Source organism: Danio rerio, chromosome 5 (genome assembly GCF_049306965.1).
Source record: "Danio rerio strain Tuebingen ecotype United States chromosome 5, GRCz12tu, whole genome shotgun sequence".
Taxonomy (NCBI): domain Eukaryota; kingdom Metazoa; phylum Chordata; class Actinopteri; order Cypriniformes; family Danionidae; genus Danio; species Danio rerio.
This window is the reverse complement of record NC_133180.1, coordinates 30791984-30805774: the sequence shown is the minus strand read 5'-3', so window position 1 is coordinate 30805774 and position 13791 is coordinate 30791984. Positions and strand designations below refer to the sequence as shown.

The window sequence follows — 13791 nt, the reverse complement described above, 5'->3', positions numbered from 1 at the left end:
TTCAAAATTTACACCCACATGACTAATCAGCTGTCTCCATCATGCTTGCTTTGTTTATTGTTTCGTTGCTAGGTTACCAATACTATAGTCAGCCCCTCTAACAACTTAATGGAAATCCACCTAGTTTGCATTCTTCATTTTTGTGTGCTTTTTTTATCTTTAAAATTGTTAAAATAGCAACTCAATTCATTTAGCCATGTAGACATGGTCTAGACGATCTGCTGCAGTTCAAAGCGAGCATTAGAATGGGGAAGAAAGGTGATTTAAGGCACTTTAAACATGACATGGTTGTTGGTGCCAGACGGGCTGGTCTGAGTATTTCAGAAACTGCTGTTCTACTGGGATTTTCACGCACAACCATCTCTATGGTTTACAGAGAATGGTCCGAAAAAAGAGAAAATATCCAGTGAGTGGCAGTTCTGTGGGCACAAATGCCTTGTTGATGGCAGAGGCCAGGGTAAAATGACCAGACTGGTTCCAGCTGACACAACACGTCCAACCTTGAGGCGGATGGGCTACAGCAGCAGAAGACCCACCAGATGCCACTCCTGTCAGCAAAGAACAGGAAACTGAGGCTACAATTTACAATTTGCTTACTAAAATTGGACAATAGCAGATTGGAAAAATGTTGCTTGGTCCGATGAGTCTCGGTTATTGCTGCAATATTCAGATGGTAGGGTCTGAATTTGGCATCAACAACATGAAACCATGGATCCGTCCTGCCTTGTATCAACAGTTTAGGCTGGTAGTGGTGGTGTAATGGCATGGGGTATATTTTTTGGCACACTTTAGGCACATTAGTACCCATTGAGCATCGTGTCAACGTCTCACCCTACCTGAGTATTGTTGCAGACCATGTCTATCTCTTTATGACCACAATGTGTATGCCGGCAGCTAGCTCTCTGCAACTCTCACATGGTCGCCCACTGAAGCTAAGCAGGGCTGCGCCTGGTCAGTACCTGGATAGGAGACCACATGGGAAAGCTAGGTTGCTGCCGGAAGTGGTGTTAGTGAGGCCAGCAGGGGGCGCCCAACCTGCGGTCTGTGTGGGTCCTAATGCCCCAGTATAGTGACGGGGACGCTATACTGCTCAGTGAGCGCCGTCTTTCGGATGAGACGTTAAACCGAGGTCCTGACTCTCTGTGGTCGTTAAAAATCCCAGGATGTCCTTCGAAAAAGAGTAGGGGTTTAACCCCGGCATCCTGGCCAAATCTGCACACTGGCCTCTGTCCATCATGGCCTCCTAACCATCCCCATATTCCAATTGGCTTCATCTCTGTCTCCTCTCCACCGATCAGCTGGTGTGTGGTGTGCGGTCTGGCGCAAAATGGCTGCCGTCGCGTCATCCAGGTGGATGCTGCACACTGGTGGTGGATGAGGAGATTCCCCCCCCCCCATTGTGTAAAGCGCTTTGAGTGCCCAGAAAAACGCTATATAAATGTAAGGAATTGTTATTATTATTACTGTACCCATCTTCTGATGGCTGCTTCCAGCAGGATAACGCACCATGTCATAAAGGACAAATCATCTCAGACTGGTTTCTTGAACATGACAATGAGTTCACTGTACTCAAATGGCCTCCACAGTCACCAGATCTTAACCCAATATAGCACTTTTGGGAGGTGGTGGAACAGGACATTCGCTTCATAGTTATGCAGCTGACAAATGCATGGTGCCATCATGTCAATATGGATCAAACTGTCTGAGGAATATTTCCTGTACCTTGTTGAATCTATAACAATAAGGATTAAGGCAGTTCTGAAGGCAAAAGGGGGTCCAGTCTGGTATTAGTAAAGTGTCCCTAATAAAGTGTATATCATAATAATGTTCTGTTAATAATATACTGTATAGCAATACAATACTGTGAAAGCTACATGTAACTAACATTAGAGTTACTATTAACAATACAAATCCTGAACTTTTCATTAATGTTTCAAAAAATGCACAAATGCCTTTGATTAAGACTGTATATAGCAAACACAAATACACTTCAGATGTGTCTTTCTATTACCATAACGAACTGCTGAGTCAAACGCTTCAAGCGACTTGCTGTTACCAATCACCGAAGTTACACACCTTAAAGATCCATTATAAAATAACAATAATGTTCAACATGATGTGCAATTAATGTGGACATATTTCAGATTGAGAGTAAACACACAACAGAGTAAAATTTACACATAAAGGAACATAAAAATAGATTGAAATTGACATAAATACATAACGTTTTAGTAAGGCTAGCTATTATATCTCTGATCTGATGTTGTAAATGAAGATTTTAGACCTGTAATTCTTTTAACTTAATGTTATATTGCTTTATATTGCTAACTGCTTCTCTAACAACATGTGCATGCTGTAAATTATAGTTCAAATGCTGCATGTAAAGCTTTGTAAATCCATCTTATGTCACTATTGTAATGGTTACGTTTAATGTTGCCATGGCATGCCTCTCAGTTTCCCTCTTGCTTGCATCAGCGGCCTAGATACAATTCATGCTCTGGTTTTTATTAAACACAAACTGCTGCAATTTTGCATGACTGGCCAACTGTGATTCATTTTGGGACTTTTCTTGTTTCTTGCAACAAATGTGCTTTTTAAAAAACATATTTGCTGCATGCCATAATATTTAATTGGTGATTAAAAATACCTACGCTAACCTGCTGCTGGTTTTGATGCCAATACATCATTTGACCTCAAAAATGAGGTCACAACAGGAAAAAGATATGTTTTTATTCCCAGAATGCAGCTGGGCCTGAATCTCTGCAGCAGGTGGGCCTGGACACAGCAGGCACTTAGGTTTGCTCTCTCTATCTCCTCCTGCTTGCACCTCCCTTAGATTTTCCCTCATTAAATATTTGTAATGAGAAACAGACTGAGGGGAATAGGAGGAGAAAGAGGAGTAAAGAGTCAGATCGCTCCCAGCTGGGCCTGTGGTTAGGGAAGCTCCCCGCGAAACTGGACACTTCCCGTTAGCGCATCTCACATAAGTCCTGTATGAAACTCTTTACACCTCTTTTGTACACACTGGTCTTTCTGACATAAACTGCTTAATGGAAGAGTTCTGCCGTCATTTGCTCACCCTCATGTAGTTCAAACCCATTTCGTTGAACACAAAGGGAAAATGTGCAGTAGCTTCCAATGAGGCAGAGTGCAAATGAAAGTCTTCTGAATATATACAGTAGTGTAAAGTGTGTAAAGAGAACACAAGGCCTTATTGACACTAAGAGGTGGATCGGTTTGATTTTATGATGAAAATCTTTTAAAACCTGCTCTGTGACCTGAACCAACCAATTCACTGAAAAAATACAGTATGAATCTTTAGAATGATTCATTTACAGTTCTACTTCATATGAGTTGAGCGAATAACGATTGTTCAATCTGCATCTTATCACATGGCTTCAGAAAACTTCAGAAAACTAATAAAAGTGTCATATTAACTACATTTATAATCCTTTTATGGTTCGTTTTGAAGCTTGAAAGCCTCAGTCCTCATTCATTTTAACTGAATAGAAAAAAACAACTGTCACACTAAAAACAAATGTCTGGGTTTGCTGCACTTGAAGATTTTTTTTTAACTATTTTAAGGAGTTTTCACCTTTATTGCAAGTACAGTAGAGTTGAGACAGGAACGTGTGGAGAGCAGAGAGAGGAACAGGGTGAGCAAAGGAATCAAACTCAGGTAGTCCTGTGCACCTCAGTACTATATGTTGGTGCACTTATCACTTTGCTATTGGTACTGATCTCTTGAAAATGTTCAACCAGATTACAGAGGGTGTTAATTTGCTAAATGAAAGCCTTTCATAAATAAAATCACATTACAGCCTGGACATCTACTGATTTCTGTAAGGATCAGGAAACACCAAGCCAACGGTTGGCCGTTAGGCTTTGTTAGTCTGGAAGTCAGTGTTGGCCAGGCTAGTTGGTTTAGTGTGTTCCTCACGTCGCCTCTCGCCGAGTTAATGTCAGAGCTTGATGGCCTGATTCAGCGTGTCGAATTGGCATTGGCTGTTGGCTGAAGGATTGTGCTCTGATTGGTTAGTAAAGAATCAGAGTACAAGTGTAAAGTAGTGAAGTGACGAAGTAAGTAAACAGTTCAAGTCAAGGAGCACAATGAGGCCAGCTGTCATTTCACTACATTTCTCAAATATTTGCAAATGATATGGATTATTAGATTATCAGACATTTTTGCAATAGCGAATCCCTCTGTGGTGAGTAACAATTACTTGGATAATGGTACTAAAAGCTGCTTTGTTTATGCTTTGCCTGCGCACATTTTGGTCTCCCGTTGTGAACGAGAAAACAGATATTGACATCCATATGTGCAGAAAGACACATCCTCCCATGCAGGTGCAGAACGCACTCTCAGTTCAGTTGGCTTTCATCCATTTGGTGTGTTCATTCACAGCTTTTTGGTCCAGACGGAACCAGACGCAAGTTTTCATTGTACTGTAGATAGCTGTTTGTTATAGTTGTGGAGACCATAAAAAATCATTAGAATTGCCGAATACTGTATGCCACAAATCACAAAATTGTTGCAGTGACTTTTGTAATAAAATAATCTTTTTCAAATTTAGTTTTTTCAAATGTAAAAATATGTCCTCAACTCTTGTATATTTACAGTAGCTGTATACCATTAGCTTTATCCATTACTTTTTTAGGCTAAAGTTTAAAGGCTTGGCTTTGACCAGATTTGCACTCTATTGCACTATTTTGGCCTGTTCTTGTTTTTCAACTGACTTGTTGTCCAAAAATACTTAGTTGTGGTCAGCGCCAATAGCCTAGTGGTTAAGTGCATTGACATATAGCAACATTGTGTTCACGAGTTCAATTCTGGCTCGAGGTCCTTTACTGACCCTCTCCCTCTCTCTGTTCCCAATACTTTCCTGTCTGTAACCTGCATCCTATTCAAATTAAGGGTGAAAAAACAAAAAATAAATATAGAAAAAAAGTGCAAATGCAGAGCGACTTTCTTGAGCTACAGCCAAGACAACAGAAGAGCTCACGTAATCCTCTCTCAGCTGGCTCAGAGGCCAGTTGTATTCTACTTGCTGTAAACTTACACAGACCTGTTTGCAGCAGGTCGACCCCCAGAGCGACAGACAGCTCTATGGCAGTGAAAACTATGTCTTCTCAGCAAAGATTTCACTGATAATTCACTCAAACAGCAGTTTGTTGTGTTGTGGAATTGCCACAGTAAAATCATTACTACATTCAGCAGTCAAGTATAGTATCACAATCTGGCCAAATCTTCCAGGAGAATCTACATTTTTATATCAGCTAAATATATCCATAATCAAAACTGTATTCCTATGATACTGCTCATGTACAGTATGACCCATTCTTTCATTTATGTCTATCAATAGATTTTACTTTTATTTATGCAGCCTTACATAATGTCACCCTCCTCAGGTTGGAAAGTTTCTCTTTTATGTAGGTTAGCAGATGCACAAGTCTAACTCCTCTTCAAGTCTTCTTGACTTATCCGAGAAGAGCATGGAGAAACCCGACAATCTCCCTCTGTCCACAGGGAGTAATGAACATAATGAGTGGAAGAATGTTGGGAGTAACTGTGCTCTCTTGCTAAAATGCTTCATAAGTTCCCTTTGGAGAAGAAACAATAAAACATTTACTCCCCTCAGAATGATTCACTACAGCTGTCATCCAGACTACGCAGACACGACTGGTCTGGATGTCCAGCTCAGGTCATGTGTAACTGAAGCAGATTACCAAAGCACACAATGGTTGCGCTCATCTGGCAGGTTTGGAGCTGGAAATGTTTTCACACATATGAGAGTTCCTGAAAAACAGCTGACAGCCTCAAATGAGTTCATGTGAGTTAGTAAGGGTGAGTCGGTGCAAAGTAGGAGTTTACAGATGTGCGAGTAAACCGTTAACCTCAGAGAGTAAGCATTGTGTTAACACTGCCCTGCTCAGTGTAACTGATAAACAGCTGATAGCAGGGCTGAAGTGAATGCTCTATTTAGAGGGGATGCTTTAATACTGCAGTGGGTTTAAATGAGGGCAAGATAATGTGATGCTGACGGGGGGTTCATTTAGCAGAGTTGATGACCAGTAATGTCAGAATACCACATGGTTTTCATTTCAGTCTTCATTACAGACTCACTGTAAAACATGCCTATTGTAGCATTTTTAGCAGTGAGTGCAATAAACAGAGTTTGGAAATTAAATATCTGGTGGATAATGCAGAAATATAACAGCAAACCACATAAAATAAGTCTAATAGTGTAAACTAAAAAAATAAATATTTTTTTAACTTGTTTAACTGTCAATCTGCATTGCAAGTGTTGTACCGGGCGAGTTACTGAGCAAGTTTACTACAGATACATCATACATTCATATGTGTAGAGCTGGTAATGTCATGCAAAAATCTAAATATTTAATCATGGATGATTGGTGATAGTGTTTTAATGTACTGATATTAGTGTCCATCTCTGGTATTTGTTTGAGTTACGTAATAGTTTTCCAGTGAGCCTGCGTTGAACAAAAATAAGTATCATTAAAGTGTTGATTGAAAGACTTTTATATGTTTTTCTCTGATAGTTTATAACACATAAATCACATGCAGTGTTGCCAGATTGGGCGTTTTCCCACCCAACTGTACGGTTTTAAATTTAATTGTGTTGGTAAAAAAAAAGAATTGGCGGGTTGACCAAATTTGTGCAGTTTTGATACGTAACGTTTATATGCAACTTAGTCAACAAATCATAACTGTGTGCTTCTACTCTATTCAGTTAGTAGCGATCAGTGCATAGCGCTAACCGTTTAAGCCCACCCACAAGAGAAGGTTGTATCAAAATCTGACTGCTTAGACAAATCTGACTCCCCTTCGCGTGCATGCGCATCACACAGCACCTGCAGTTAAAGTCACGCCGATTTATCATGACACTTTTATGGATCATTTTTTCTGCGATTGACTGCAAGAACAAACAGAAGCGTTGTCTGATTGACAAGCAGCCCATGATTTTGTTAAAAAGAATGCAAAACGCCAAATGAGCTAATTTATACCCCATTTCGAAAGTAAAACATACTCTAATTGGTAGTGTAATTTACAGAACGTTAAGTGCAATGTGTGGGTGAGAAGGGGAAGTGTTTCGATGTGATCCAGTTATGTTGTGGTTTGTGCTGTATGCTTACAAATTAAGACAGTTAAAGTAACTAGGTTAATTTTGATTTAAATCAATTTAAATTAGGGCAGCGCGGTGGCACAGTAGGTAAGGCTGTCATCTCACAGCAAGAAGGTCGCTGGTTCGAGCCTTGGCTGGTTCAGTTGGCATTTCTGTTTGGAGTTTGCATGTTCTCCCGGTGTTTGCGTGGGTTTTCTCCGAATGCTCTGGTTTCCCCCACAGTCCAAAGACATGTGCTATAGGTGAATTGAGTAAGCTAAATTGTCCGTAGTGTATGTGTGTGGATGAGAGTGAATGGGTGTTTCGCAGAGATGGTTTGCAGCTGGAAGGGCATCCGCTGCGTAAACATGTGCAGCGTAAAACTATAGACAAGTTGGCGGTTCATTCTGCTGTGGCGAGCCCTGATTAATAAAGGAACTAATGCGAAAACAAAATGAATGAATAAATTAAAATTAAATTAAAAATTAATCTAATATTTTGGCCATTTTTTTGTGCATTTTGGCTGATTTTGGACAGCTTTTGGAATGGAAAAGGTCAGCCATATCTGGAAACACTGTTCACATGAGGTCACATTTATGGTGCTTTTTCTTTTTTGTTATTTTTGAAGCTTTACAGCACCCATCCTTAATAAAGTTAACAGCATTAAAAAGAGTGGCCAAGATATTTTTTTCATTATGTGTCTCATAACAGTAATAAATTCATAGATTCAACGAGAGGCTGAGTATATAGTAATTTTTTTTCTTTTTTTTTTGTATAAACTATTACAGTCTGTTTGGCTTGTCAGACATGCCAGGATGTGATCTTGATTTTGCGTAAGATCAGCATCAAGATACTATTTTTAATACAAAACACTCCAAATGTTCAATGAGATACGTATATTATTAGCAGAACTTAACTTATATCTTTGCTGAATCAGAGCACACATTCCTACTCTCAGTGCTAATGCAAACTATAGCAGTAGCTTCAAGGCAGGCCTGACCCATGACATTAACAACACTTATAAACATGATGGGAAGCCCATGGCAAGTCCAGGTTAACAGGAGAGCCTGCTCTTGTTGCAGCCTGCCCATTACTCTGTGAGACACAAGACATAGTTCAGCATCTAACCAAGCTAAATACACAAATATGTGTTCAGATGTTACCCCAATTCAAGCTCTTTTTGTTTTATTACATCATCCCATTGTGCATTTGTTTCCCCACAAACACATGATTAAAACAGCATATTTATGCGTATGGAGCCTACCTTTAGATTTAAAAGCTGTGATTACAATGTCAGCGTAAATCATGTCTAAATTGGTTTGATTATTGGGTAAGTAAATTGCAGTCGCCTGTCTGGTGTGCAGTTTTGTTTCATGTTGCTAACCATCTTGATATGATTACCACCAGATACATTAGCCTGATGATTCTCTGCTTCTCATGCTGCCCTCTATGGGGGAAGCGCGCGTTACACCTTACCTGTTTAGTGAAGAGGATCGCCGTATCCCAGTACTCCGGATGCTTGTCATTGTTTTTGTTCAGCTTCTTCTGCCAGGTGCAGAAGTTACGCAGGGTCATCGCCGCGTTCCCGGAAACCTTGGGTCCTTTCTCTTCCTCGTTAATCACCATAAACTTGACAACCACGATGTTGATGGAGTTGAGAATGGTGGGGTGCTTGTAAAGCTTCGCCGCCACAGACATTAAGGTCAGCACATAATGCTTGAGGTCGTCACCGTGGAATTTGGCCATGGATTCATCGGCCACCACTAATGTCTCTACATAACGCGGAATGGAGACGAATCTTTTCGAGCGGTTTCTCAGAAATGACATAGTGACGTTATTCATGTGTTGTTCCTTCAGGTGCTTAAACTTCGCTAGGGACTGTGCAACGGTTTGAGTCGCATTGCTGTCCACGCCGCACCTTGACGTGGAGTTTCCACTCAGATCGGCGTTAGATCTGCGTCTGATGAGATGCGCGGCTTCGTTGTCCCGGTCGGTATTGTTAGAAGCCGGCTTGATGAAATATTCCCAGCCGTCGTATCCGAATGCGCCCTGGAGACCCTTGCACAAGCTGAGCGCAGCGTAGGAATAGGGATCAGAATTCACCTCACCGGCATAAAAACACCGGCTCAGATCTTCACCGTGCGCGGAATTGTGCGCAGCTGAGTCTGTGCGCGCTGAGAAACCTGGAGCAATGAAGCTGGAGTCCGACCTCAATTCGAGTACAAAATCTTGTTCAAACGCACTTATTTTAAATACAGCCTTGCGCGGCAAAATACTGTCCTCATCATCGACTAAACTGTTCTTTACATGATCCATTCTGATGGGCACGCATAACTGGCTCTGCATTGAATTCACAATTCTCCACTGAGCGTAGAACACGTTTACAAGAAGAACTGACCTTAGCAACAAAAACATGTTTATGCGCTTGAAATGGGTTTGACTTGTGAAGCGCAAATTGACACAGTGAGATGTGACTGCAAGAATAATCCAGGATGCTGCTGCACTACAATGTTGCCTTTGCGCGTCCACAAAGTGTGAAATCCGCCGGTCTGTTCTCCATCTCTCTCTTGTACCTGTATATTGAAGCGGTTGTGTTCATCTGTCGGCTTTATGCTCGCGCGTCATGTGTAAACATCTCGCGCTTGTAATCAGAAGATTTTGGGGAGGTGCTCGAGTGCGCTCATTGGGTATTCCTCTCAGTTCAAGGTTAAGCCCGCAACTACTTGTGGCTTTTTGCGCTCCGCATCATCAGCCTGCAGCGCTCCAAGAGCCGGGTTTCCCTCCCACTCATTCACAGCATCCAACAGTGACTTGTATGAAGTTCCACATGGGAGGATAGCACTTGGATTTCTTAGGCATAATTTACTGCAAACATTTTTATATGCATAGGATGTACATTTGTAGCCTATAAAAATAAATACATTATTATTATTATTAATAATAATACAGTTTATATTTACAGTAAGTGTACTCACAGCACATCCAGTATTTTAAACTGCTCATCAAAATATAGACTATACCTTATTGTGTTTTTTTTTTCTGGATGCTACAGCTGATGTTGAATAGAATAAGCCTATATGTGACTTTGTACTATACACAAATGCCATTATGTGACAAGAAGTCATGTTTAGAAACATTTATTTATGCTGAGAATTAAATTTAATACGATTTTGCAGAGACTGAGGGTGAATAAACAGCTGCTTTTTATATTTTTTAAATATCCCGATTGGTAATAAGCATTATTTAAGGCTAGCTATGGTTAAGCAAGTTACGGATCAAACGGATTAAAAAACATGCTAAAGATATAAAGTCTTAGCTGTGTCTTTATCAGGACTTGTGAATCTATAAACAGGTCAGTTTGATATTCTTCAAGGGGCCCTATAGTTATGCACAGGTGTCGACCTCTTGTGGTAAAAGGTTTACAATACAACTTTCTAAATATTAGAAAAACATTAAATATTGAATGATTATTTAAAATAAACGGTTTTTTTTATTATAAAACAAATAGTTTTAGTACTAGACAATGTTTTTGTTTCTATACGATCTCTTGTTAAGTTAATACGTTGGCTAAAAACGTCTAGGTCACACAACACGCTAGTCTAAAATGTCTACAATGATACAATACTGCCTCTCAGCGGTGCTCTTGAAATCCAACTGAAATCAGCCATACAGTGAGAAAACTCACTGCTTATGTTGAACAGCCTGTTGTATTTCCCTTTATTCAGTATTAAATTATTATTCCATTTTTCCTGCGTTTATGTGTGCAGTTTTTATGTTTTATTTAGTACCACCTAAAATAACAACTTTCACAAACACATTTCACTTCAGTGTGCACTCCAAAAAAAGTTTCGGAACATTCGCATCATTTATTTTGTTTTTGGGTTTGCTCACTTCCAGGCTTTTCAGTGTCACCTTCTGCTCTCTAGGTATGATGAAGGCATCATTTGCTCCTGGGTACACCGCGTTTCTTCCAAGATTTCCACTGGTTAAGCACGCGCTTTCTAGCACCTACATGGTTGACACTCAACACATACTTCCAGTGTCCTGCAGCATTCCAGCCGGCTGTTATAATAATAGCTGTAAGTAATACCCGCAGTAGTGAAAAGGGGGCGTGCCGGTGGCCCCATTGGATCAAACCAGAGTTTTTTCCCCTTTGCTTTGGCGCACGAGGGGGAGGAGAGAGGATGAATATCAAAAATAAACCGCGTACGCTGGAGAAGCCCAAGACTGTATAAATACCAGCGACGCGGACATTCTTCTCTTATACCGTGAGCCGGCTGTTTTATGTACTCTGCGGGCAAAATTAAAGATTTTTATTAAGTCAGAATTAATTTTAGTCTTTCTCCGGATCAGGTTCATCTTCATCTTTGTTTTAAAACAGTAGTTTGACCGTGCGCCCAGTGCTTTTTATTTCCTAACACACAATTTGGGATATTTCCGAATTCACGATTAAAATGGTATCCACAATTGTTTATGTTTTCTTCTTAGTAAATCTTATGTCTCAGTTTGCTTTGTGTGAGCTGAACGAGGAAGAAGAGACTGTGTTAGTAAACCGTACATTTAGGAAAGGTCTTTTTTGGAGAAGTGAAGAGAGACAGCATTTTAAGCTCAGTGCGTTTGGCCACCTTTTCCTGCTTGACCTGTCTCCGGACAGCAAGTTCGTGTCTCCAGTTTTAAACGTCCAGCGCATTAAAGCAAAGAATCTCCGCTCTGTCCTGGACGCCTCCAGGAGCGGGGGTGCTCTCAGGGATGCCACCCTTTACCCAGACAGCGGTGCGGACCTCAGAGACTGCTTCTACACCGGCACGGTAAACTCTGAAAAGGAATCTGTAGTTGCTGTCAGCTTGTGCCACGGCATCCACGGCACCTTCATAACACAAGGGGTCGAGTACTTTATTCACCCTAAAGCAAGTGTCCAGACCACCGGGAAACATTTTCCGCAGGTGCACGTCATCAAGAGGAGAGCTGTTTCCAACAGTCGCACAGCGTCTTTGGTCTTTGATCAAATGAAAGTTGACAGTCTTGTGAAAGAGAGCAAACTGAACTCCAGTGAAGATGAAGACAGCAACATGAGACGCGCAAAAAGATTCGTGTCCGCTGCGAGATACATCGAGACACTGGTAGTGGCCGACGCGTCCATGACACGGTTCTATGGGGATGAGATAAAGGTGAGTTAAGGGTCAGGGGAAATGGTTAATGGTTGTTATTAGTTATGCGCCTAACTTTATTCAACGCGTTTTTCAGTCATCTGATTCATTCTGAAAATGTTAACAATTCCTGAATCGACTGCTAATCATTTGAGAGGCTTTAAAACCTGCTGTAACAAGTGTAGACAGTATCCTTTATTATTATTATTATTATTATTATTATTATTGTTGTTGTTGTTGTTGTTGTTGTTTTTGTTGTTGTTATTGGTGTAGACCAATTTCATATCAAATAATGGTAAAAGTGATAATATTAAATATCTGTAAAAATGTTTTCTATATTTATATTAAAACCTAACTCTGCCAAAAAAGTGGCATAATCTACTGTAACATTCCTGAGCACGTGCGTAAAACTCGGCGTGAACGTGTAAAACCGAACTTGCCATCCGTATTGAGGGGTATTTATGTCAATATACAATGCTTTTGTAATTAGCACGGATGCTGGAGAAAAGAACTGGCTTTTTGATAGTCACGACTTCTCGCAAAAGGAAGCTGATTTGTTGGATATTGCTTGGAGCGACAGTGTTTTGGAAAGTGAAAGCTTGGTGTTTGCGTTTTTCTCTGTGGTCGCTTGCAGCAGGGTTTCTCACGGGGGATGAAAAAACTCGAAATGGAATTGAGTGGAGTTACAGAACTCCTATTAATCAACGGGGGCGATCAGAGAGGAGGAGAGCGCCGGTTGCACTCATTTTGAAAGAGGGCGATTAGCTGTAAAATGATATCAGTATTTATAAGCTGAAATCTGTAAAAGAAAATGGTTTGCAACATTATAACGTCGCAGATAGATTAAATAGATCTTTCCACAGGACAAGCGCAAGGAGTGCGTCAGAAAGAACGCATTCGTTTACTGAAGGCGCGTTCTATGATAGTGCTCTGTGTTGAGCTGTTCACAAACGTGAGAACACTAGATGTCGTTTAATTTACATGATAATGGATCTTTTATTAGTTTTTTCCCTCTTTTTCTGTTTTCCACCCGTCAAACGTTCTGTCCCCAGAGAAATTATATTAATATTGAATATTTGACCGTCCATTTATATCAAATGCCTTGTGATATTTTTCAATGCTCCATTTAAGCGGTGGAGATTATAAATTTAAATGGACTCATTACTATAACAAAGATATCAATCATTACAGTGGCATAATAGAAACTGTTCTGATTTAAAATCTATAAAAAGAGTTGTTTTGGTGTATATTCCCAGCCCCATCTTTTTAAGAGGGCGTTGCATATACTGAAGCTACATTTCTGCTCTGCACACACATCAATAAATAGCCAGTAGAAGCAACATGAACAAGACCTAGAGAACCAGTGTCGAAAACACACATCGCATACTCAGCCTCAGACATGCCAAGCACCACCAAGGGACCTGTGGCTAAACGTCTGGTGCATATGGCACGCTTTTTTGGAAACACTTAAGCAGATTCTCAGTCGCCCTCTGATTGGTTTAAATCTACAAGATTTGTTG

The 13791-nt window shown here is 40.5% G+C and overlaps 2 protein-coding genes across 4 annotated transcripts in view; one reads left to right on the top strand and one right to left on the bottom strand.

The window, feature by feature from the left end:
* Positions 1-9539, bottom strand: part of adamts15a (ADAM metallopeptidase with thrombospondin type 1 motif, 15a) — a 30105-nt gene extending 20566 nt beyond the window's left edge. The window contains exon 1 of the mRNA NM_001126429.1: positions 8601-9539. Coding sequence (NP_001119901.1) covers positions 8601-9539 — 939 coding nt within the window. The remainder of the gene's footprint in view (positions 1-8600) is intronic.
* adamts8a (ADAM metallopeptidase with thrombospondin type 1 motif, 8a) overlaps positions 1-13791 on the top strand; it is a 191012-nt gene that overhangs the window by 155999 nt on the left and 21222 nt on the right. Inside the window, exon 1 of one of the 3 annotated variants that reach the window (XM_021476490.3) lies at positions 11388-12292. The exons of the other annotated variants lie outside the window; for them this stretch is intronic. Within the exon in view, the coding sequence (XP_021332165.1) occupies positions 11579-12292 (714 nt within the window). The 5' untranslated portion in view covers positions 11388-11578. Of the gene's footprint in view, positions 1-11387; positions 12293-13791 lie in introns of those variants that run through there. 3 annotated transcript variants of the gene reach the window in all.